Source organism: Mauremys mutica, chromosome 11 (assembly GCF_020497125.1).
Source record: "Mauremys mutica isolate MM-2020 ecotype Southern chromosome 11, ASM2049712v1, whole genome shotgun sequence".
NCBI classification, from domain to species: Eukaryota; Metazoa; Chordata; order Testudines; family Geoemydidae; genus Mauremys; species Mauremys mutica.
This window is the reverse complement of record NC_059082.1, coordinates 78,745,029-78,770,157: the sequence shown is the minus strand read 5'-3', so window position 1 is coordinate 78,770,157 and position 25,129 is coordinate 78,745,029. Positions and strand designations below refer to the sequence as shown.

Below are 25,129 nucleotides of genomic sequence, written 5' to 3'. Positions count from 1 at the left end.
GCCCCCCCACCTACGCCCCTTCTCCAATCGCCCCCCCCGGGTTCACCCTTCCCCAGCCCCCCAGCTGTCCCCCCCTTGCCAACCGCCCCCCCCTCACCCTTCCCCATCCCCCCACCTATGCCCCTTCTCCAACCGCCCCCCCCCCACCCGGGCTCACCCTTCCCCAGCTAGCCCTGTTCCCAGCACCCCCCCCCCACACCTTTCCTCAGGCGGCCCCCCCCCCGCACCTACGCCCCTTCTCCAACCGCCCCCCGGGCTCACCCTTCCCCCCCCCCACCTGCCCGCCCCCCGCAGGCGTAGCGAGACGCTGAGGCGAGGCGCGCGCTCAGAGAATGCCTTGGGGCTGGGCAGCGCGCGCGCGTTCGGGGCGGTGGGGAGGGCTCAGCTGGGATCCGTCGCGTTGAGTTCGGACAGTTGGTCTCGCACATGCGCGGCAAAAATCCTCCCCGCCCCCTCAGCCTTAGCACATGACCCGCCGACTTCGCGTACGCGAATCCCTGCGCCACCGAGGCCGCGCCCCAGCGCTGCTCACGTGACCCCCGGCACGTGGTCCGGAGCGGGCGCGCGAGCCATGTGGCCGGGCCTCGAGGCGTTGCCATGGCGCTGGGCTGTCGGCGCGGCCCTGGGGCTCGGGCTGGCGCTAGAGGCGCTGGCGCTGCTGGTGCGCGGCTGGCGGCGGCGGCGGGGCCGGGCCCCGCGGCGCGAGGTGCTTTTCTTCCCGTCGCCGGTGACCTGCACCGCGGCGCTGCTGGGCGAGCCGGGCGCCGCGCCCTGCCCCTGCCCGCTGCCGCACGGCGACAGCCCGCTCGCCCGCCTGCTGCGCCGCCTGCTCTCGGCGCGCCGCTCGCTGGAGCTCTGCCTCTTCGCCTTCTCCAGCCCGCAGCTGGGCCGCGCCGTGCAGCTGCTGCACCGCCGGGGCGTGCGCGTGCGCCTCGTCACCGACTCCGACTACATGGTGCTCCCCGGCTCGCAGATCGGCCGCCTGCGGCAGGCGGGTGAGGGGCGGGAGGGGAAGAGACGCTGGAGGTCGGGGAGGGACGATGAGGGGGGGCCAGGCGTGAGGGCGGGGAAGGGAAGCGGGTCAGGGATGGAGCCAGGGGGCAGCGCCGGGAGTTGGGACCCCCATGGAGGAGCTGTAGGGAGAAGCTATGGGGAGGGTGTGCGCGCGCCAGGGAAAAGCCTGACACTGGGCAGCTGGGGGAGACTTTGGGGGAGCCTGGCTCAGCCCTGGGGAAGATGGGAGGAGTTAGGGGGTCTTCCACATTAAAGAAGAGGGTGGTTGCTCCGGTGCAGCCGCCTGGTCTCCCCTGTGGCCTGTTAGAAGAGGCAGGCACACTGGAGCAAGCTGAGCCAAGCGCCCTGTCCTTGCAGACTGTTAATAGAGAAGCAAACACCTATTGTCACAAGGGACAGACGCGTGGCAAGATGACCACAGGGCTCAGTGTTTCCCTCGCCTGTTGTTGGGGTGGTGAGGAATGGCATCAAACACTCTTTTTTTTTAGTTAAGGGCATCAGGTTCTGAACCTTAGGACACTTTTTATTAATGCAGTGTAGCTTTTGGGCATAAGAAAGCTTTTTACCTTCAAGAGGAAGCACTGAAAAGGTTCTCCTCATTTTGCAGGGATTCAGGTGCGTCACGACCAGGATAGTGGCTACATGCATCACAAATTTGCTATTATAGACAAAAAGATGCTCATCACTGGTTCCCTCAACTGGACCACTCAAGCTATCCAGAACAACCGTGAGAATGTGCTGATTGTGGAGGATGCAGAGTATGTGGAGCCATTCCTGGCAGAGTTTGAAAGGATTTGGGAAGAGTACAATCCAGCTAATTATACATTTTTCCCCACCAAAAAGGAACAGAAATGACAGCTTTTTGGAGCTGGAAGGGTCCTTGACAAATAGCATTTTTCTAGCAAGCTTCTTTGTATTTAATTTTGTTATAGCTACAAAGACTATAGCATCATGCAAGGGTGAAGAGTTCTGTACTTTTCAGTGATAACCTCACTGTGTACTAAATGAAAGTGCATCACTCTAAACTTCTTGGTAAGTAGTGGTGTAGTAGAAGGGCCAGCATGGTCCCGCTGTAGTGCTGGAGCTCAGAAGACAATGGCCACTGCCATGCACTGGAAGAAGGCAAAGTTTGGAATGTTTAAGAGTACTGGATATTTTGATAGTGAAATAGCCACTTACTGGTTACCGCTAGTGACATTACAGACTGAGATACTATTTCTGGTATGGCTGATGGTTGCTGGGAAACTACTTGTTTATTTCATGCATGGCAGTACGAGTGCAAATCCTCATCACTAGTTCTCAAAGAATTGGGTAAGGGGGTTCTGCACAAAGCTATAATTCACACATGGACTGAACTGGGTATGTTACTTTATTAGGAGTGGAAAGTGCCTTAGACATTTAACCTTTAAAATACGTAAGACGAGGTTTGTTATGGAAAACTTGATTGAGAGGTTAGGAATTTTAATATTTATTTTGAATTTTGATTAACCTCCCTCTAGTCTGTTCACTTTCTCAGTAGCTGCAGCGTAATAGAATCCTAGAAAAAGTGCCCTGGTGGGGCTGGAGAGTAGATATGGCAATCTGCAGAAAAACAATACAGGCTGGCCATCGTAACAACCCAGGAGTGTGAGAGAAATACTTGGAGTGCAAAGGGTTGAAAAACTGACTGTAGCTGAGTTGCTGCCCCTCAGGAAAAGGAACTGCAAAAGGAAACCCCAGTGCACGTAGGGGACAGGCTTCTTGCTCTGTTCATATACAAGAAAAGAAGTGTAACCCCATCCATATCAATTGCCCAATGTGTCTTGGCAATAGAGAATATAGAACACCACCATTCCCATTTTAATCTTCAGGATAGATTGGCAGTTTTCCCCTGTGCAAGCCTCCCCTGCATTTTCTTGCAGATACTAGGTGTCATCATGTCCCTGCCCTCTTGGGAAGTGGGCTTTTAATATCAATCATCTACTGCCCTCCTCCATTTATGGTGGCAGTCTCCTAAATGAAATTCAGAGGTCAGGGTAGATTCTTGACTTCCTGAAAACAAAACCGTTTCATGTCTAGTGGAAAGCGGGTTACTGCTCTTGAAGATGCTGTGTGACAGGCAACAGAAGCTGTTATGCCTATGCAGGTGTAAGCTCTCCCCTCAGGGGTTAAGAGGCCAGTTCAGTTTCCATACCCGTTACATCCTTGGCTCTTACTGAGAGCTCTTGCGGCGTTGACACAGACTAAGAATGGCACACACTGATTTGTTTTAGACATATCTGCCTATACACTTGAAACAGTGACCTGGAACGTGAGAGGGTTCATGTCCTTACCCTTATAGTGAGGGTTTGAGTGTAAAACTAACTGCAGCATAAAGTTTGTAAAGCATCAAATCTTGCAGTCCCAGTAACAGCCTTTGCCACATACAGCTGTGGTGTTTGACTTGTTCTTGGTTGTATCTATTGGGTTTCCGGGAAACGGGGCGGGCAAAGCCCACCCCATGCTAACGGATCCCCCCCCCAGCCTAAGGGGAGGTTCCACAGGGCCTCAGAAACCCACTAATTGCGGGGGACAACTAATAAAAGAACAGGGACAGGAGTGCGGTCAAAGGGTCATAAAAAACCATTTTCCTAGGTAATTGGCCCTCTTTTCTTGTCTCCAAGTTACTGTGGCTATTTTTATGTCTCACAGTTAAATGTTATTCCACACTTACAACTTCAGTTACATGGGGTTTAAGAGCTTTACTACTGTACCAGTAATTAACAGAAAACAATGTTCAGCATAGAGCTCAAGAGCTCTGGTAATGTCAGCGGGGGGTCATGTTATGCAAATATAATCGGCTATTCTGAATATTCTGGGAAATTAACCTTCCCCTCATACTTTAAGGTAGGTTAAATTTGGGGCACAAACTGAGTGAATTTTGATAGACACTTACAAGGCCAGGGGTTGTCTGTTTCCCCATGTCTGGTTAAAAATGGCTTAATCTTTGTAAAATAGGTGAAGTGCTGGAAGCCTCTACTGCTAAAAGTCCCACTAGTGTGTTGCCAATGTCCTGTTATAACAAGTGTAGTGATTAGCGCTATTAAGAACACCACAAAATCCTCATTGCCATTTGTGGTAAGCCTAGGCCTGAGGCCCCGACCAGTAAAAGCAAACAGAGATTAGTCTACCCCAGGGATCGGCAACCTTTGGCACATGTCCCCTCAGGGTAAGCACCCTGGCGGGCCAGTTTGTTTACTTGCCACATCCGCAGATTCGGCTGACCGTGACTCCCCACTGGCTGCGGTTCACTGCTCCAGGCCAATGGGGGCTGAGGGAAGCGGTGGCCAGCACATCCCTCAGCCTGCGCGGCTTCTCACAGTCCCCATTGACCTGGAGTGGCAACCCACGGCCAGTGGGAGCCGCAATTGGCCAGAACTGTGGACATGGCAGGTAAACAAACGGGCCCACCAGGGTGCTTACCCTGACGAGATGCGTGCCCAAGGTTGCTGATCCCTGGTCTACCCACTTACTCTGTTTGGTCCCTCTAGAGCAGGCTAGGGTACATTGGCAAAGGTCTAGAAGGAATCTGCCACTGCAGATATCCAGGCTGTACCAGCTGTGGGCAGTTCTCCACTGCAACAGTCAGGAGTCTAGGTTCACAATGCTTTGAACAGCAACGTGTATCTATCAAAGAAAATGCAGACGGTGGTAGGACAGTAGTAAGTGGCTAACTCAAAAGCCTGCGTCTCCTTTCCACGTAGATGACCATGTCCAAACAAGCACCTCACTACACAGCATGCAAAGGGTGGTGCAAAAATAGTTTATTACGATATAGTTTATGTAAAGTTAAGTAATTATATTTACAAAATAAAAATGATCAGCTACATCCATGGGAACCTAGCATGTCACACAAGATTTGTAAGGAATAAATATTGTGACCAAAGTGATGCTTCTATTACAATGAACAGTGGCTTTTTTTTTTTTAAAGCACTGAAATAAAAGCAACGGTGGGAGGGAGAGAGAAAAAAAGATTCCACTCATACTCAGTATCCCAGGGGCCTCAAAGGCCTGTGCATTTACCTTTGCAAGAGGAAATGGATCAGGTCTGACACATCACTCCATTGCTGGGTGAGGTGTGTGGAACCCTCCCCTTATGCACACCATTCAGACCTGCAGCCTGATGGAACACAGCTGCCACTTCTCCCTGGTCACCACCCTTGTTTTGTGCTAGTTCTGAGACAGGTGCACAAGTCTCTCACCACCACAGTAGCAACCCAGGAAGTAAGTTACACAATCTTCTAGGTTTGATCTGCTGCCATTAACACCATGCAGTCAGGTTGGACAGGTGGCTCTCTCTGTCTTGCATCATCACAGGAACTGGAGATGTTATGGTTGACTCTTGGGTGTTCACCATAAACCACAACTAATCATGATTTCTATTTCCATCTCCACCAGGGACTGAAGCTCTTGCAACTCAGCTGGTAGTGGAGGGTGCGTGCATTTCAGTCAGGAACCCATCTCCCCTGACTGGGGTTGCTGATGGAAGGCATGCACAGGACAGAGCTAAGGCAGTCCCTCAGTTCTGATTGGGTTGGTGGTGTGAAGTGAGGAAGATTGACCATCAATACTTGGGTGTCTATTGCCACTTCACAGAATTATCATTCAAATACATAGTTTCCCTCTTGCCCCCCACCCCCAAAGTTTAAAATCTCAAGTCAACTGAAAACTCCAGGTCCCCAAAGGGTGAATGTGTATCAAAGACTAAATCCTCATCTATTTGCTACATGTCAAAGTCTTCAGTATTTTACAACACACTTTGCTCTCTCTAGATTAGAGCAAAGAGTCCGTGTTCCTGCCCCATCCAGCACACGTTCATGGTGTAGGGTAGACAGGAAGGGTGATGAAATAATTGCTTGTGATTGCACTAAACTAATGTCAGTGGCCAGGAGGGTTAGTGCTGTTGGTACCAATTCAAAGGCTAGTCAGGTTTCTGCTAATGCCTCCAGCCCCCTCCTTCTCTAGTAGTCTCTTAAAGTGCAGGCTGAGGCAAGTTAAACCACTAGATCTGACAGCTTTGTTTTCAGCCTTCATGACTCTTCAGTGTCCTTCCCCAGTCATGCAACAATATTTCTGCAGCCACTTTTAAAAAAAGCTCTGTATTACAGTGGTAGGGATCACATCATAAGTGCAACTCAGTAGTAACTACGATGTATTGAAAGTTATATTTTAAACAGTTACTTACATATCATTGTAAGTTACAGTAAACGTCCATGCTGTTGTACAATATGTAACTGCACAGCTAGGAGATAGTTCCCTTGTAAATTCCATGTAGCCTCACAGAGTAGCTTCAATGCTGATGCATAAGTGAGTTAGACAATTATACACTAGACCTAAGATTCTGGAACCTTAGTTCACTCACTGCAACAGTCCTAAGTTACCGTGCAAGGATATCTGTGTATGCTCTAGTCACACAGTAGTTACTACTTCTATATATAGATAGCAATTTTGCACATTCACAGGGTGTTAATGCCACTATCAAATACAAGATTACTGACTTCAATGGAAAAACAATTTATAGCGCTTTAGGATTAACAGTTCTCAGACTGGACACATTCTTTGGACAGGTATCTTCAAAGCGAAAGGTACAGGTCAGAGAATTTTAAAAGATATTTATAACAGTCATCAAAAAAAACATTCTAAGAGGACACAGGATAGGTTCAGCATCTTACACTCAAATCTCTTCCAGTCCCCAAAGGGACATCTGTATTAGAACAAGATTAAAAAAAACCCAAAAAACAGAACTTAGTCACACACACACAAAAACCCTCCGCTAACTTCTGAGTAATAAATATTTACATTGCGTGCTTTGAATACTATACAGGTTTTAAATTATTTTAAAGAGAATAACAAAGCTTTTTAAAAAAAATGGAAAAAATTACAAAGTAAAGGCAAGCTACACTGAGCGTGCATGTGCTTAAGTGTTCACAACAAACTAAGCACGGTGTATGAACCACAAAAATGCAAAGGTCTAGTGGAATTTCAATCATGTATATAGTCATTACAAAAGTGACACATTTTACAACGCTTAGGACTGCTTAAATGCACTCCATTCAACCGGTTACAGAAAAATAGCCTTGTTGTGTTTTGCACATCAGCACAAATTCTGCTTTTGAAGCAAATGGAAAAAAAAATTGCTCCCTCTTGATGGATAAGGGGGGGGGGGGAAGGGAAATCACAGTTAAAAAGGACTTAAATCTAATTGTTTCCAGAAGGAAAAAAAATGGCTGAAAAATACTCCACAACAGACAAAACTTTGGAAGCAATTAGAAAGTTTGTATGTTTCTACGGCTACTTTGAACTTGGTTTTATTAGACCTCCCATTCTCGTACTTTTCATAGTGTAGGACTGTATAAAATGCAGCTGCTTGCAATATATATATGTATTCACACACTGTATATACGGTGCCCTTGAGGAGCACTGCAAGTGAGACAGCTACCATGCCAATTTGCCCTGTCGTGTATGGAGGGTGCCTGGAACACAGCCAGAGGAAAAGTGAATTGGAAAATCCTCTGCTGTCTCACACACACACGAAGATGCAGATGGAATCAGAAAGTGTCTTGGGCAAAGGGGTTGAAGGGGGGTTCTCTTGTTATGCCCCCCTGGTTCAATCTGAGAAACACTGATTTCTAGCCTCATGGAGAAAGATGAAGCCTGACGCAGAAGGCAGAACTGGGGTGAAACACAGAACCTTGCACTCAGCTAAGACTTCCGCAATTTTTTTTTTTAACCTGTGGTAGATTTCTGTGTTTACTGGGGGTGGAGTGGAGGTGAACACGCTGCCTAATACTTTGATGAGGGCTCCTCCCAGCTCAGGTAGGTGCCCATCAAAACTACAGGGAGAAAACGGCAATGAGGCCTCCGCCAGCACATCAGAGAACAGAAGTGCGTGCTTGCACTACAGCTTTTTTGTTCTTGACCTCTGGAAGTATCAGTTATTGCAGTGTTTATTCCAGTTGGGAGCGCAGCAGGCAGATGGGATGGAGAAGCTGCACAGATGGGCACAGAGCCAGCTGCTCTTCTGCCCCCTTGAACAACTGACTTTAGAGAGCATACCCCGTGCACAGCAGAAAAACATTAAAAACAAAGCTTAAGTCCCTCTTTGGAGATGTGTCTGCTTCAGAACGCACCTGCTCTTACAAGGGACAGTATATAACAAATGTTTGTACGAGACCCTTTGTTTAGGTGTTAAATATTTTAGAACAAGTTCAGCAAAACACACACTTATTTGGCCTGTTAGAGGTTCTTAGAAGCTTTAAAAATATACACCAAAGGGTGGTCCCAATCACCCCTCCATACACGGTGTTTATGTCCTCTCCAGAGGAGCTCATTTCTTGTAACACTGGATTTTTGTTTTGGCTACAGCTGGTATCTGTGGCTCCATTTCATCCCAGTGAAACTGCTCGTCTAGTTAGCTTTTAAGGGCAGTATGTAGGTCCAGAAAAGTGGACCAAGATGCATTATCCGAAGATCCCCAGTTGCAAACCTTCACTGACAGATCCATTCCCACAAGTTCAGATTCTGCTGATCCATTAGTCCTGGCACACCTTGAAGCAAATCCTTTTGAGCTGATCCACTGACCCAGGAAGATGGATGTCACAGGATGACGAGTTTGCAGTAAGGTAGGAAATAAAGATATACCAGCCTTAAAGACAAAGTACCAGCTAGCTTGAACATCTTGCTTAAATCTGTTACTGCCAGTGTCTCATCCACCATAGCCAGGTCCCAGGACTTTCACAGAACTATGCACATCTCAAGAGAAGAAACTGACATGGGCTATTCAAAGCTTCCCTAATTACAGTCTTTTGCTTGGGGTATGTGCACATGAGAGGATAATGGGCTAAGAAACCCATCAAATAAAAGATTATCTTCCTCTAAGCAGTTTTCTTCTCTGCCTCAGCCCTTGGGACCCTGTATATCACCTGACCAAGCCCTCCCTGTCCCCCAAGTTGCATCTTTACAGGATAATTATGGGACTAGAGCACAAGCAGAAAGCTGTTCAGACCAACCCGCTGGATCTGCCATTTCTTCAATGCCACCTCTTATTACGTGGCCTGCTTTACACGCTTCTCTCCCTGCTCTCCCTTTACACTAGCTACTATCTAAGTGCTTCCACTTCGAAAACATACCACAGTGCCTTTCCCCATGTCCTCACCCATGTCCACCAGCTGGGTCAAAAGATGGAAAAGACAGTCCCCACTTCAACCACGGTTTTCCTTCTCCACCTCTGCCAAAAACGCCACCAAGCTGTCCATCAGCATGCTGCAACCCCTCCTCCAAGCCAGCGCCGCACAGCATCATCCTAATGGTATCTACATCTGTGTGGTTACACCAGACACTTCCTCCTCTACCATTATGAAATCAGGATCTGGATAGACGCAGAGGTTTAAAAAAAGAGATCCCAATAACTCACTGAGAGTTCCTGGTCTAAGCAGAGAGAGACTGAGCCTCAAGAGAAGAGTGGCTGGACTGGGGAAGTGCACGGCAGAAAAAAGGTGGCTTCAACCCCCTGGGAGCATCACTATCAGGATCTCTTTGAGGCTCAGTGCCATGAAGCTGTACCACAAAGGGCATCAGGCCGTGGGTATCTACAGCACCATCCTGTAGCCTCCATCTCCCTGGCATACAACTCTAAATGGAGAAAAGGTGTGTGACCTTCATTTCTCACCCTTAAGGTAACTGATCGTAACCAAAAGAAGTGAACAAAGCAGCAGCAATTAGCTCGTTCGGTAGCAAGAAGCTCGGAGCCCAGCTGGCCAGAGGAAGAGACAGAGAAGTGGCTTTTCCAACAGGAGAACAGAACACACCTTGCTCAGATGGTTTAGCAGTCAGAAGCCCTCACCAGACTCCAAGGGAGCACAGGCTGAGGTGTGTCCTCCTTGGAAATGTCACATTCCATGTGGACTGTTTTGAGGTGAGGGAGGAGAAATCCCAACGCTGAAGGACTTCATGCTACCCATGCCCGTGTCCCATAGGCTCCACCATCTGAACGGAGAATTCAGGGTTGGAAAGCTAGCAGAGGGCAGACACCCTCCACCCCAACCAGGTGGGGATGGAGCATAAGAACAAAGGGATCTTCTCTTCTGGTGGTTGCTGATGTGAGAAGACCAGGAAAGGTCAAGGCCGGAGCAAGCTGGGTCTCTTAGGTGATGTCTGAAGACCTCTGCTGCATGTGGAAAGACATATACGGTATAGGGAACACAGCAGGTGAGCAAACCCTCCCCTGGCAGCATCTAGAGCCAGATGCAACCTGTGTCACAGCACCAACATCCCCAATGGCCTGCGAGACATGTCCCCTCACAGCGTGTGGGGCTCCAGAGTTCAGCCCAAAGACCACATTGCCCTTGGCAGCTTGTAGCTCCCACTGAAGTCACCCCATCCCCAGCTCCATCAGAGTTTGGCCCTCAAGCGTTCATCCTGGGCCTGGTTTTGATCTCACGGTGGTGAGAATGAGGAACCACATTGAAGCCAATGGAGCTACAGGGATAAGCGGAAGCTGAATCAGGCCGAGAGCTTTGACATCTCTCAAGAACAGAATGAGCAGAATCTAACAGCAGCGACAAGCTCGGGCCCTGCAGAGCGGGTGAGAATTTGGGGCAGGGAGGGAATGCCTCCTCTGACTAAACAGTGTCTCCTCCGGCTGATTAAAATACACTGAGGGAGGGAGTGACATCTAGGCCTCCTCGGCTGGAAGGCAGGCCCACACCATGGCTACTGGAGGTTGGGGGGACCCATTACTTAGCATCACCAGTAGAGTCACTAGTGTGAGGGGTTTCAGCAATGCGGCTCTGGGTGAAATCTGAGGGCAGGGTTGGGGTGGTGATGGGACTTAAACAGCCCCCAGCTACCAACTAAGCTGAGAACTCAATGTGCTTTTTGGGTATCTGCGGGACACACAAGCAGCTCCTCTCACCAGGAAGGCAGAGCTAAGAAGCCTGCTGAGAATCACCAAGTCCCAAGCTGGCGGCAGCCATCTTAGCAAGGCGGGTGATCCTTGGGGACCGTGGCAACATGGGTGGCCAATGGGAGAGACCAGAAATGAGTTTCAAACCTGCTTTAGCCAGTGGTTCCATAGTCACAAAGGAAAGTCAGGTGGATTGTCCAACCCCTGTCAAAGCAGGCTAGAAACTCCCCCACTGGCCCTGCATGCTGCCAGGGTCAGGCACGGCCGCCACTCTGCACACGGGGGCTCCAAATGGCACTTTGTAAACGAAGCCTTCCAGACTACACTGAGCGTTCCTGGGGCAGAGGGCATCAGAGCACTGGGCAGGCTCGCGAGGGGCACTGCCCCTTAACCAAGCTGGCCAAACAAGCACAGCTAGCGTGGAACTGTATTTAGACACAGTTTGAGAGAAGCAGTAGCCTGGCTCCCTACAGAGTTACGGGCACAGCCCAATGTGATTTAGACCTGTCCACACTAGATAGCCAAGCTCGGTTAGAAACTGCTTGTGTTGGAAACTGCCCTAGTCTCAGAGTTGAGGCAGGAGTTGCCTTGTCAATCGGTGGCGCAGGGCACAGAAGCAGGGCGGCGTACAGGGGAGAAAGTACGTGGATGCTGTTGCCACCATGGCCATAAGCCACCATGGCCACTGCACGGATGAGTGAGGACCTACAGGACGAGAGGTTCTTTCCCCCTCCCCTTTGCCAGGCTACACTGGTTTAATGCTGCACCTCCACTGCTGAGTTCCCGCAATTCCCTCACTCATTTTTACTTCACTCCATTGGTCTCATGCTGCGCAGTGTTGCTAAATGGACTTTTAAGAGTGATCCTCATTCAGGAGCTGGGAGCAGGCAGGAAGATGTCCTGGGAAGCTGCAATATGGATGGTCTGGAGAACAGGCAAGTTCTGAGGCTCTTAGTTTGGAGCAGAGCTTTCAAAAGTAAAATGTAGCCATAGATACGAGTATTAAAATCGGAGCTGTTGGCTGGTGAGAGGAGCTGAAATCAGGGAGCTGCCTTTGGACTGAGCTGTGTGTGTTCGCAGCCAGCGCGGGCTCTGTCTTCCGCTCAGTATCCCCCCCCTCAGAACGGGACAGGGAAGCGCTCACACACACAGTGGCTGATGGGAAGAAGGGAGAGTGGCTGGAGGGGGCTGGATTTGGGTAGACAGGCCCTGCAGCTCGGTCCCTGGAAGCACATTACTCAGGGCACGGGCATGATAGGAAGAGAGGAGATGGGCCTTAGGGGTGGATTTGGTTGAAATCTGTGTTTAACAAACACCTGTAACGCTCTGGCTGTAACAGACTGAAAACAAGCCAAGGCCGAGACCTGCTGGGGCTCTGGGTTGGGAGACTCCCCTCATTCTTCTCCGGCAGCTAGTGGGCTATTGGTGTTGTGACCCAAGCACACACCTGACGGATGGGGCTGCTTCCGACACAAACAGACCTGCCTTTCCTGACGTTTTCACCACAGGCTTTTCCCCGGAGGTGCCACGAACGCAAGCTCAGAAGACTGGCTCACGGTGTGTGACTGAGCAGCGGGTCACTCACACAGCAGCAGAGCTGGGTCTGGCCTAGGCCAGCCAGGCCATTGCTAAACCAAAGCAGTCGGAATGACAGAGCTAGCTTATCGATAGGCTGCTGAGCCTTAATACTGACACTTAGTGTAATGGTTTACAGTGAAGGAAGGAGCCAAAGGGGGCAGGACTCCATCCCCTCCTCTCCCTCGCAGAGTCTCTGAAGCATTTCGCGATGCGGGGAAAGGAGCCGTGGAGTCAAGGTGCTGGGGCGGGAAGAACTGCCAGCCGCACTCAGTCCGATCGGGAGCATCGAGACGAACAACAGCACAGAGGATCATAAGGAAGTAGGAACACACGGTGCTCGTGCCGTGCCATCGCAAGCTGGGAGGTGTTCAAGCTGAAGGGGGAGAACTAGTCTTTCTTCAAGTCCCTGGATTCAAAGAGCTTCAAGCGTTCTTGCACGGTCAGGCCTTCCTTCAGACTCTGGGAGAGACAAGAGAGGGACAGCGTCACACACTGAAGGAGGAGGTGGCGACAGAAGCCAAAAGGAGGATGGGGCAGATGCTCAGGCAAAGGAAATGTGTGTAGGAGAGCAAACGCCCCCCCGAAGGAGAGATTAGCGGAACATGCTGGAGAGAACAGACTATTATGGAATGTTATTTTTGGTGAATCACACCTAGAGCGTGCGACTGGAAATTAACCAGGTGACAAACTTCAGAAACAAATGAGAGGCACACAAGATTGTAAGCGTGATTAGCTTGACTCTGACAATGATCCCTGCAGCTTGCAGTATACAGAGCACCAGGACAGCTATGGCAACAGGCCCATGGCTTTCAGAAGAGCCAAAGCAGCACACCTTGGTTCTGCTGACAGCAACTGCTACGGCGCTAAGAGGGACCTGCACACTGGCTCTCCTTCGGGGCTCATTAAGAGTCCATTTTGGGTGGTCGTGGCTCCAAACATGTCACGAGCTTTGTCCACGCAGCCCTGAGTGACAATCTCACTCTACCCTCAGTTAACCTAGGCTGGGGACCTTTTTCAAGCACACACTGCCAACTAAGCCCCTGAGCTGGACTGTGGATCTCATGACGTGTCTCCTATAGTTTCTAGCAGGGGACCAAACTCATGATCCGATCCAGATTTTAAACCCATGTCTTCAGAAGTGAAAGCAACTTCCACCCATCTAGCTCTGAGCACTGCCATTTGGGAGTCAGGCCTCTCCAGCCCACATGGAGTCTGGGGGAGAAGGACTGCATGAGTTGTTGCTGCATGAGTTGTTGCTAATCCCCATCTCCCAGTTGTGTGGTGGAATCCCCATGCTTACTGCATTTGGGACTGAGCAGACGTGACCACAGACACTAGATCAAGGCCATAAGGGGCACTCTGCGGTGCCAATGGGGGCTAATGGATACTCCACCCCAGCAGACTGCTTTCCCAGGATCAAGCATGCAATGTCTGTGCACTGCATAGGTGCAGAAGATAAAACCTGCTGCCATCTCAGGAGGGCGACTGCTTTCCCTGCTCTGAAACAGGATGTGCCCAACTGATCAAAAATAGGCTGCCAATCGGCCGATGTGTTTGGCAATTTGCAGGCAGCAGAGTCATCTGTGAGGCAGTTCACTCTATGTCCTCTGCACAATAACATCAGCATCTGCTGCTTGCTCTACAAATCAACTCATGGCAGCTCTGCAAGACACGGAGCTTTATACACAGACCCTGTCAGGCAGCTGGCTGCAATGTTCCCATTTTCTTTTAAGTTCCTTGGTTGCCGTATCAGAAGACTAAAGTGACAGTGTTAAGTCACGTAGGCCTCAAAGCCAAGTTTTGGTTAACAAGCGGCTATTAGGGGAGGTTGAGGTTGCAAAACCCAGTGTGGATAGGATGGCTATGATACTGTGAAGACACTGAGGTGACCATTGCATTTCTGCTGGTTTCACAGCTCAGGTTGAGAGAAAGGCAAATCCATTATCAATGGAGAGCAGGAACTGGGATTTTTACACCAGTTTAAATAGTGTTCTTGCTCTCTTTTTAGCTGACAGAAGAGTCAGGACGGTCTCTACCTATCAGAAAGTAGGTCAAATATTGAGCCTATTCAAATTAACAGAGTCCCTTTAAATTCCAACCTGGACCTTTGAATTCTCTCATCTCTTTATAGCTCAAGACACCGTAATGCATTAGACTATACTGCCAAGGGGAGAAAGCTTGTAAGGGAGTCTCTTCGATCACTTATCCCGATACCATAGTGCAGTTTCCATCAACCCACAGAATTCCTTGATCAGCCTTTTCAAACCCTCTCCCCTTAACCCCATTGGAAACCAATCCCGTTTCCTCCCAGCGACTATCCCACTCTCAGAGCCTCACCACTTTCCTGTTGCTGCTGGTTACCCAACACATACTAACTGGAACGGCCCCCTTTCTCCTCAGCTGCCTCCCCCTACCAGATGATCTTGGAAGCCACAAGGCAGTGTCTGTGATAGGACAGTTGTTTAGGAGGTCATGAATTGTAGTATCACAACCACTGGGTAGCTGGAGCATTGCTGGGCAGCAGGAGGAAGAGGATGCTCCGCCAGGAGGAAATTCCTGTGTTCAGGTACAGACCATCTAAAGAAGCAGCAACGATGGGCATCGTAAACACAGGATTCTCTGCAGCTTGAGGTCTTCAAACCACAATTTGAGGACTTCAATAACTCAGACATAGGTTAGGAGTTTGTTACAGGATGGGTGGGTGAGATTCTGTGGCCTGCATTGTGAGGAGGTCAGACTAGATGAACATAATGGTCCCTTCTGACCTTAAAGTCTATGAGTCTATGCTGCCACCCCGGTGGGAGATTCAGGGTAGCTCCGCTGGCCTCCTCCTTTCCGTCACTTCTAGCTGCACTTCAGTGATAAGGGAGAGTTCCTAGACTTCACCCAGCCCCAGCCTGACACTACCAAAACCGAGGTTCCCTTCTTCCTGCAAGGGCTGCACGTTGAAGTGAGTTTAGTGTGAGGCATGCACAGTCATTAAGCATGCACACTCGGTGTCCCACACCCCTGACACAGCGTGCGAAAGAGGTGCGCGCGCCCTCCCAGTGCCGGACCTCTGTGCCGGGGAGAGTGGGTGGGTGAGAAAGCCAAATCCCCCAAGGAAGAGCAAAACTGGTTGATTTCATTTTAGGATAATCTGCTCCCCCGCCCCCAAGATCAATTTCAAATCAATAATTAAGAGAAGGTTCTCGTTTGCCATGGAGGAGTGAGCAGGGCATGCAAAGTGAGCCGCCCCCTCAGGGAGCTGCATTGTTTGGTGGGTGCTGGTTTGGTTACCTACGTGACAGGGAACCTGGACTCTGGTTCATTTCAGTTATCCCATGAGACCTGCTCAATAACGGACTGTCAGAGGAAAAAGCAAAATAAAGAAAAAAAACAAAAACAAAACAAGAAGCACATAAATCCTAATTGCATCGATGGTTCCACAGCCCCAGCCCTTCCCTCCCCCCCTTAGCGGGACAAGGGGACAGCGTGCTCATCTGCACCATCCACACTGCCCTCTTCCTCCCTCTTCTAAGCACACCAAATAAACATGGACACAGACACAGAGGGGATGACAAAATAAGCAAACTGAGGGGAAGGGAAACTGATCGTCAGGCCCTCAAGAGCCAGTTTGCAAACCAGTACCTCAGCTGCACTCCCTGCACGTACGAGAGGAGGCCTAGCGTGCACAAGCACAGGGTTTTGCATGTGCAAGCCTGTATAGTGTACACAGTGGGGGCACCTGTGCATTTGGTTCTAGCAGCTTAGTCACCACCACAGGTTGAAATGGCAGCCTCAGAGAGCTTGGGCGGTGAGCCTTGGCTCCCACCGTGTTGGGAGAAGATGGGGCTAGGATGCTTGGCCTGGCTTCTCACTCTATCTACAACAGCCCAATATCAGCACGAGGTGCTGAATATGGTGAGAGGGGTGGCAAGCCTGGTCTATGCTGAGCGAGATCTTCTGGGTGATTGCCCCGTACACTCAGCCTAGGCTGATTGGAGAAGTTCTCTTTTGCCCTTCTCATTCAAGCAGGGGGCCTCCATGGAGAGGATTAATGCCCTGAAGGGTGGAATCCCGACAGCTGGCAGGCCAAACCCTGGGGACATGTGACTGCAATAACTGGATTTGGGATATGCACAAGTACAGCATGGCCAGGCTTTAAAGCACTGAGAACCATTGGGCCATCAGCCCCAACCTCCCCAGGGAAAAGCAAATGTTAGGTAAGAACTAGTCATGTTCCATGCACCACTCAAAAAGGCTGCAGGGAATTACACTGTATTATCTCCAAGGTGCCATCACAACGGTATCTAGGCATGCTTACACCAGTTACTTCACCGCCAAACCTCACCACAAAAATGGGGAGTAAGGGCCAGAGGGGATCCTCCTGGGAAATGCCTGAGAACCAGGGCAACCTCCCTCTCTTTTCCGATAGCAACTCCAGTAGCTATGCATGTCAGTGTCACACCTAGATTTCAGCAGCACAGAGCCTCCGGAAGAGGCATGGGGACCAGCTCTGAAAAGAGACCACTCAGTGCAACAAAAACAAGTCTCCGCAGAGCATTGCAGGCTGGGAACTTGCTGCTTTATTTCACCGCATCACAGCAGAGTAGGGGTAAACACGCACTGACTGAACAGGAATAAGGGGGGGAGAGCATGGCTTCATCCCATAATAGTCGGCGGTAACTCAATTAACCCCATCGTGACCACTCTCCTGCAATCATGAGTGGGAGGGGGATGAGGCTGACTTGCCACTACACCTGCATAACTGCTCTTCCAACGACCTGGCCGGTACGAGGGTGACTATTCATTCAGCACCCACTCTGGGCACGGCGATACCTCCTTCCGGGACTACATGCTGATGCAAACACAAAGACCAGCGGTAAGGACAGGAAAATCCTCCTGCCTCATCCCCCTGCCAATCAGCCTCAGTTTCCTCTGTTCCTCGGGCAGTCTCCCCAGAAACCCCCACTAGAGAGCTGTGTGGGGCATTCACATCACCTGGGCAGAAAGAAACACACTCACCTTTGACCTGATATTCCTTAGTTGCCGGCTAACACTGGATCTGTCTTTCTTCAAGAAGTCGGGGTTGCTTTTTGATTTCATGATATCTGGGGAGAGCAAAGGGAGCAGCGTGAGCTGCAGAGTCCTGATTCGGTCCCAAGGGAGAGCAGAGGCTGGGGACACGTCGGCCAGCAGCCGTGGAGCAGTGCAGGCTCAATCTGGGCAAAGCTTCCCAGGAGGTGACTCAGAAGAGGGCAGCCACGGCCCTGCAGAGCCACAGGGACAGCACAAGCAAAGCATGGCCTCTCTACCAGGGACTGCATGAGGCAAGAGGCCCCAGGATGCAAAGTGACATCCCTGGGTGACTGGGGCACGGTGGATTCCAAAGACCCAGTGGAAGCTTCCCATCCCTAAGTGAGAAGGAGGAAGGGCCACTAAGGGTGAGAGGGGAGTTCAGGCTCCAGGGACATTCAATCCTTGGTCTCTGCAAGGGGATGGGGGACAGGGACAGTCTGGAACAGGAAAGAGGTTGCTATGAGGACACTTGCCTGTTATTAAGGACTAGTCGGAGATCCTGCTCCCCACAACTCCGACAGGCCACCCAACAGCTCTTTTTAGAATGTAACTTCTAATCACTACCAACCTGGGCCACATTCCACCAGACCACATGGAGGTGAACAGCTCCCAACCTCATGAACAATCTCCTGAGCCAGGCAGCCCACGCACAGTCTGGCCCGTCTTCCTCCCTGGTGCGACTCCAGTAAATTAAGTGGTGCGACAGAAGGGAGGAATACAGCCCTGTTTGTTTGACTCTCCCAGCATTCACCGTGGATATACTGGAGAGCTCCTGCAGGACCCTACCATGCCCTGCTCTCGGCCTTCTAGGCTCCACCACACTAGAGTGGGAACCGCCTGCTGCATGTGTTGGGGCAGGGAACAAGGCTGCTCAGCACACCAGAGGGACTGACCGTATCCCGACACATTGGTATTCTCGGGGGATTTCTCGCCCAGCGCTTCTGTGGCTGCCTTCAGCTGCTCTTTCAACCTGCTGATGTCGCAGTCTGCCTTGGCCTTCACGATGCTCAGCTCCGTGTAGATGTCTTTGTACTTGTCACTGGCGTATTTCTTATCCTGGGAAAGGAACAAGGAAAACCCACAGGGTTGTCACAGAGTGAGACGGACACACAGAACCAGAAAGTTTGTGCGCTTACTAGCGGGTGATGTGGCAAACCCCTGCAACACAGGAAACAGCATTCTGGGACAGATCCAGGAATTCCCAGCACTTCCACAGAGAGCTTCTTGGGGACAGCAGGGGCAGAACTCAGATCATCCTGCTAAAAGCACACTTACTGCCAATCCACGTGTGCTAAAGGAGAGTTCCCTTTGGCTAACAGCTTTATAGGATCTAGGACACACAGCTGGGCAGTTCAGATTCCATCCAGTAGAGAGCAGTGCTGCACATGCACAGCTAGTTTGTTACAGAATTTATTGTTTGTGGCTTTCTGTTTAAATCAGGAAAATGGCATGGAATTAAAATGCTGAGAACCTGCCTTGGCAAATTAACCACCCAGAGCAATTGTGATCGGCCCATTCGCAGGGTTTGCGTGTTTGACACACACATTTAAAGTAACATCTTTCCAGGAAGAGACCAAAGCGAATCCTGGTTTGATGCTACCAGATGCTTCATTTGCAGCACAAAGATGATAACCCACGAACAGTAAGTGGCTGTGTTAATTAAGGCAGATCAATGTTTAAATGCCGATTCGACTCTTAAAATAAGTTAGTTAACCCCCCTGAAAATGAGCAAACCCATACAAGACAGAGGGCTCCCTATGTGCACGTTCAGAGATGGCCCTGCCCCAGGCATTACCCGCAGTGCCGTCTGCAGCTCATCCTTGAGGGAGCTGATCTCCTGCTTCAGGTACTGGATTTCTGATTCCTTGACCCGTAATAGGACCTGTAGGGAAAAAGGGACCCAGGCATTTTCACTCAGTAACACAGGCACACAGGCACACAGCAAGCCACAGCTTCAGGTGTAATGAGGAGCCCATTGAGCCTGGCCAGCTAATAACTGAGTGAGTAGGTCATAAGTAATAATCAGCATGGCTCTGTCAAGAACAAATTGTGTCAAACCAACCTAGTAGCTTTCTTTGACAGCATAACAAGCCTTGTGGATGGGGGGAAGCGGCAGACGTGGTATATCTTGACTATAGTCAGATTTTTGATACTGTCTTGCACAACCTCATAAACAAACTAGGGAAATACAAACTAGATGGAGCTACTATAAGGGGGGTGCATAACTGGTTGGAAAACTGTTCCCAAAGAGTAGTTATCAGTGGTTCATAGTCAAGCTGAAAGGGCATAACGAGTGGAGTCCTGTGGGGATCAGTTTTGCGTCCAGTTCAATATCTTCATCAGTGATTTAGATAATGGCATAGAGAGTACACTTATAAAGTTTGTGGACTATACACCAAGCTGGGAGGGGTTGCAAGTGCTTTGGGGGATAGGATTAACGTTCAAAATGATCTGGACAAACTGGAGAAATGGTCTGAAGAAAATAGGATGAAATTCAATAAGGACAAATGCAAAGTACTCCACTTAGGAAGGAACAATTAGTTGCACACATACGAAATGAGAAATGACTGCCTAGGAAGGAGTACTGCGGAAAGGGATCTAGGGGTCACAGTGGATCACAAGCTAAATATGAATCAACAATGTAACACTGTTACAAAAAAAGCAAACATCATTCTGAGCTGTATTAGCAGGAGTGTTGTAAGCAAGACATGAGAAGTCATTCTTCTGCTCTACTCTGTGCTGATTAGGCCTCAGCTGGAGTATTGTGTCCAGTTCTGGATGCCACATTTCAGGAAAGATGTGGACAAACTGGAGAAAGTTCAGAGAAAAGCAACAAAAAATGATGAAAGGTCTAGAAAGCATGACCTGTGAGGGAAGATTGAAAAAACTGGGTTTGTTTCAGTCTGGAGAAAAGAAGACTGAGAGTGAACATAACAGTTGTCAAGTACATAAAAGGTTGTTACAAGGAGGAGGGAGAAAAATTGTTCTTAACCTCTGAGGACAGAACAAGAAGCAATGGGCTTAAATTGCAGCAAGGGGTGGGTTAGGTTGGACTTTAGGAAGAACTTCCTAACTGTCGGGGCGGTTAAGCACTGGAATAAATTGATTAGAGAGGTAGTGGAATCTCCATCATTGGAGATTTTTAAGGGCAGGTTGGACAAACACCTGTCGGGGATGGTCTAGATAATACTTAGTCCTGCCTTAAGTGCTGGGGACTAGACTAGATGACCTCTCGAGGTCCCCTCCAGTCCTACAATCCTATGGTAGTTCAGACCAGACTCTTCTTCTGGGAGGTTCAAAGATGGTGCCCACTTGTGGAGAGAAAGCTGTGCCCAGGGTTTGCACTGACAATGAGGTGCACTCGCACATGCTCACATCAACACATTTCACATGCCTCTATCGAAATCCCAGCCCCAGTGCATTATCCTCACATTAGGGCTGGACAATAGAGGGTAGAGGTTAGATGACGTTTCTAAGGCTAGCAGAGGAAGAAGTGGGATTAGAATGCAGGAGTTGTTGGCTCAGTCTCGTTCTCAGACCACACCGTGTGTGGTTTTACCATAATTCTGACCACCATGCCCCCCTCTTCCTAGCCCACTGACAGGCCATTTCCTTGTGAGCGCCTGGGATGTGCCCTGGACACACTCATGAACCAGGCAGGGATCAGGGTCTACACTACAGGGTGCTCCTTGACCATCTACAGCTGGGACCATCTGCAATCCCATTGGTCATCAGACCAGCTTCTCTGTGGCTACCTCCCTGTCCTCTCCAGCTGCTAGTAGTAAAGAGGGCAGGACACTTACCTCTAACTCATAGGCATCCTTGCCCTGCGTGAGAGGTGAGCCATCAGCCTCTCCCCCTCCCTCCCCGGTCCGTAACCGTGTGATCTCCACAGCCAGGCGGTTATTCAGCTCCTGGGAAGAGGGAAGAGAGTCACTGAGTGAGCAGAGGGGATACAGGATTTCCCTAGCCAATGCTGTGGTGGGTTGTTTTGTCCCCAGTTGCCTTGCAAGGCTCCCTGCTGCATTCACCCCATCTGAGCTACACAGCATTGCACTGGGGAGACAGCTGGAGGAATGCAGACACCGTGCAGGTCCTGGGCGCAGGGCTGGGAGAGCTCCCCTGCCTTTGGGCTGCCACGGTGCTAACATTGCTTTCATGTTATTACCTAGGGCCAGGACAGCAGAGCAGGCACCGCCAGTGCAGATCAGCTGGCCAGCCTTGCCTCCAACTTCTCTTCCTATAGGAGAAGCCACCCACTGCCCCAGAAAATCCCACTGAAACCTGAGTGGCCAGGCAAGGAGCTCTGGGGCAGCTGGTGCCTCACCTGATTGTGTGCGTTGAGCTCCTGGTTCTCTCGCTGGCACTGGCGGAGGGCCTGCCTCTCAGCCTCCAGGGCCTGGGCCAAATGAGCGTTCTCCAAGCACTTCTGGGAGTACTGCTCCGAAAGGACTTCCAGTTCCCGCTGGACCGACTGCAGCTCCTCCCTGCAGAGGGGCAAAGCCAAGAGACAGATGGGCTGGAGCCATGTCCACGGCGTTCCACCGATGAAGGGGGCACTTCATAGCCCAAGGCTAGCAGGACATCTGCTTGGGGGGCGGGGGTGAGGGAGAGACTCTGCTTTTGGAAGAATCCCAGGTGGCCAGCTATCCTCCTCCTCTCCTGAAATCCTTGCCCCTGCACCAGAAGGGACCTCTGGCACCTGCAATGGAGGCACTTCAACCTTTCAGGCACTTCCTTTGATCACTTAAAAATTACTCTTTGGGCTGAAAGCTACCATGCTTGTTCTCGGCTTAGACGGAAAGACTGTGTGTGGGTGGACTGGGTTGAGCACAGATACATTATACATGGGCATAAAGCAGCTCAGCTATTCCTCTAACTCCCCTGCCAACACAGATTTGGTTCTCACTGACGGCGAGTGCTTTGGCCTTGTTCGAACAGATTTGACTGAGCAGTAAAAAAGTTCCAGCGGCATGGAAACCACCACCATGCATCTGCCCACTACATTAACTGTAACAAAGAGAAGGCTGCAGATACAGGTATCCGGAGACTGAAAATTTCAAGATTTCTGGGAGCCTACAAGGATGGCAGGGGGCTGCAGGTCAGGATTGAGGAGCACTGGCAGAGGGGTGTGGAGCTCCGGGGCAGGGCACAGGTTAGGATGGAGGAGAGCTGAGAAGAGCTTCCGCATCACCCTCTATAACAACAGGTCTAACTATCCGAGTGCCTCACTTCCAAGAGGAGTAAAAATGTGTCCGGTGAGTCAAGCTAATGTAGAGCATTAGCAGCACATAGTGCGCGGGGGAAGGGGGGGGGGAGAAAAAACCCAAAACCTACAAGTACTGCTTCCTGAGGGCCTCAATATCCGAGTTGACGCTGCTGATCTGGGAGCGCTGGGTCTTCTCCAGCTCCCTCTCCAGCTCCTCGCGGTGGGCGTTCTTCATGGCTTCGATGGCTGCACAGGACAGAAAGAGGATTAATGCTCTGCAGGAGGAGATGCATTTATCACTTGGTCCAAAGGTTCCCCCCCTCCTTCCCCCAAAACGTGAATCACCTTGGTAAGTCATTTTCCTGCTTCACAATCACTGTATTACGTGGCACTGGCCATAAAGCAGTGAAAGGGCTTCTGCAAATCTTGCTTTTTAATAAAGTTCAACAATTGCCTGATTCACAGTTTATTTCCTGAGTTATAGGACTCCGGAAGCACAAGGCCTGGGCTCCGGCATTTTATATTCTCACAGGCACTGAAGAATGAAGTCACTGTGGAATCGGTAATAAATTAGCCTCAGCAATGAGTAATGCCTCCCTCAGATAGAGCGAAAAACTGACTGCGCTACATCATCACCAAGGAGAGGAACATCAGAACAGGACCAGAGATGGGAGGTGGCTCTCCATGAATCACCCTCCACCCCCTACCCTGCCCCATCAGCCCTTGCCCCTCACCCAACTGTGCCCCAGAGCCCTCGCACCCTCCCCCAATTATACTCCATGGCCCATGCTCCCTCCACTCATCTTGCTCTCCCACTGTCAGACTGGAGACTAGCCCCTGTGCTCTTCACTGATCATGCAGCACTTTCTGTCCACCCTGCTTTGCACTGAGTGCTCCATCCACCACTCCCCTTTCCTCATGCACACAGCTGAGGGGACCTTCTCCTTCCCTCAACGTCACACAAAATCAGTGGAGCAAGTGCTCTGCTGGGCCCTTACCCGAGATGGTAGCGGCTGTTTCTTCAGCTAGCAGGCGATCTTTCTCCTCCCGCAGTTTCTCCAGTTCCCGCTGGTGCTGCCTCTGCAGATCCTCAATCTTCTTCTGATGCGTCTCTTCCATGGCCGCAAACCCACGTTCACATGTCGCCTGCAAAATGGAAGAGGAGCTGGAATTTACCTTCTTAACAAGGTCTGGAGAGACGCCCTCTCAGCCAAGGTGCCTGCAGTGAACACACACACTGCCCCAATAGCCTGAGAGGGGAACACAATGCAGATCAGCCAACAGATGGACACACAGACAGTGGATAAGTAAGTGCGTAGTAGGGACTAGCCCTGCCCTAGCCATGGGGCAAGGGCTGGCGAATCTAGGGGGGTCTTTCCCATCTCTAACTCTATTGGGCAAGAAATGGCCCAACAGCTGGCCAAGGGGGGGAAATTCCATTTTCGAGATTGCTCCACAGGCTTTATCCAAAGCCCACTGGAGCAAATAGAAAGACTAGCATGGACTTCAGTGGGGTTGGCATCAGGCCCTAAATGAGGGAAGGAAAATGTATTTAACAAGGATGCATCCCTACCGTCCCTTTGGTAGCTTTCTGTCTTCTACTGCATCAGCCTTCCTCTCACCTTTCAGGTCCTGCACCATCTTCTCCAGCCTGTGCTGGAGTTCACTCCCTCCTAGCCCCCACCCGGTTCCTCACACTCCCCTCGAACCCCTTCACCTCCTTTGTGCCACTCATTGCTCTCTGCACTTGGGACAACTTCACACATCCAGAACAGCGGCCTCCAGCAAATCCACTGAACTCCAGGAATCTTTCCCACGTTCTCCCATCCCAAACTTCTGCTGCTCAGCCTGAGTGACAGCCTCTGTCTGGAGTAGCATGTGATGGCAAGTGCAAGGGTGTTCTGCAGGCCAAGACGCAGATGCATTGGCAGGGATGTGTAGGGGACCAGGGCTGGAGTACCAGTTTGTATGCTGGGGAGCCATTAGCCGGGCCATGTGTGAGGTCCAGGACAATGGCTGCAGGGCCTGTTTGAGCTGCAGTGACAATGCTCTCTTTGGGTGAGGAAAGGGATTACTAGTGAGTTTGCATAGGACATAGCTGCACCATGATGGGCTCTTACAGATCCTCACTTTCAAAAGCAATTAAGTTTGCGCTTTCCAGTCTCTTTTCAAACCCCCAATCTCCAGTGCAGGCTATAGAAGGGGCATGCAACCATCACTGAAATGCAGCCACCTCTGGGGTGGAATGGAGCTGTTTAACAGCAACACTGTATTATAGTTTAGGACAGCAGGTGAAGATGAACAAATACCACATTCAGTTGAAACTGAGGAATTCAGGGTGCTAG

The 25,129-nt window shown here is 50.5% G+C and overlaps 2 protein-coding genes across 8 annotated transcripts in view; one reads left to right on the top strand and one right to left on the bottom strand.

Annotated features, from left to right (window-relative positions):
* Window positions 1-499: 499 nt before the first annotated feature.
* Window positions 500-4,230, top strand: PLD6 (phospholipase D family member 6). The gene is made up of 2 exons (XM_044980525.1): window positions 500-995; window positions 1,622-4,230. The coding sequence occupies exons 1-2, from the start codon at window positions 572-574 to the stop codon at window positions 1,867-1,869; spliced, it is 672 nt and encodes a 223-aa protein (XP_044836460.1). The 5' UTR covers window positions 500-571; the 3' UTR covers window positions 1,870-4,230.
* A 1,948-nt stretch (window positions 4,231-6,178) lies between these two features.
* Window positions 6,179-25,129, bottom strand: part of LOC123344671 (myosin phosphatase Rho interacting protein) — a 168,278-nt gene continuing 149,327 nt past the window's right edge. For 5 of the 7 annotated variants that reach the window (XM_044981105.1, XM_044981112.1, XM_044981107.1 and 2 more), the window contains 8 exons: window positions 23,783-23,930; window positions 22,913-23,030; window positions 21,903-22,062; window positions 21,379-21,489; window positions 19,371-19,457; window positions 18,469-18,631; window positions 17,522-17,607; window positions 6,179-12,973 (listed from right to left, as the gene is read on the bottom strand). In XM_044981105.1, coding sequence (XP_044837040.1) covers window positions 12,902-12,973; window positions 17,522-17,607; window positions 18,469-18,631; window positions 19,371-19,457; window positions 21,379-21,489; window positions 21,903-22,062; window positions 22,913-23,030; window positions 23,783-23,930 — 945 coding nt within the window. In that variant the 3' untranslated portion in view covers window positions 6,179-12,901. Of the gene's footprint in view, window positions 12,974-15,797; window positions 15,860-17,521; window positions 17,608-18,468; window positions 18,632-19,370; window positions 19,458-21,378; window positions 21,490-21,902; window positions 22,063-22,912; window positions 23,031-23,782; window positions 23,931-25,129 lie in introns of all 7 variants that reach the window. The other 2 variants (XM_044981106.1, XM_044981111.1) reach the window with 1 other exon arrangement.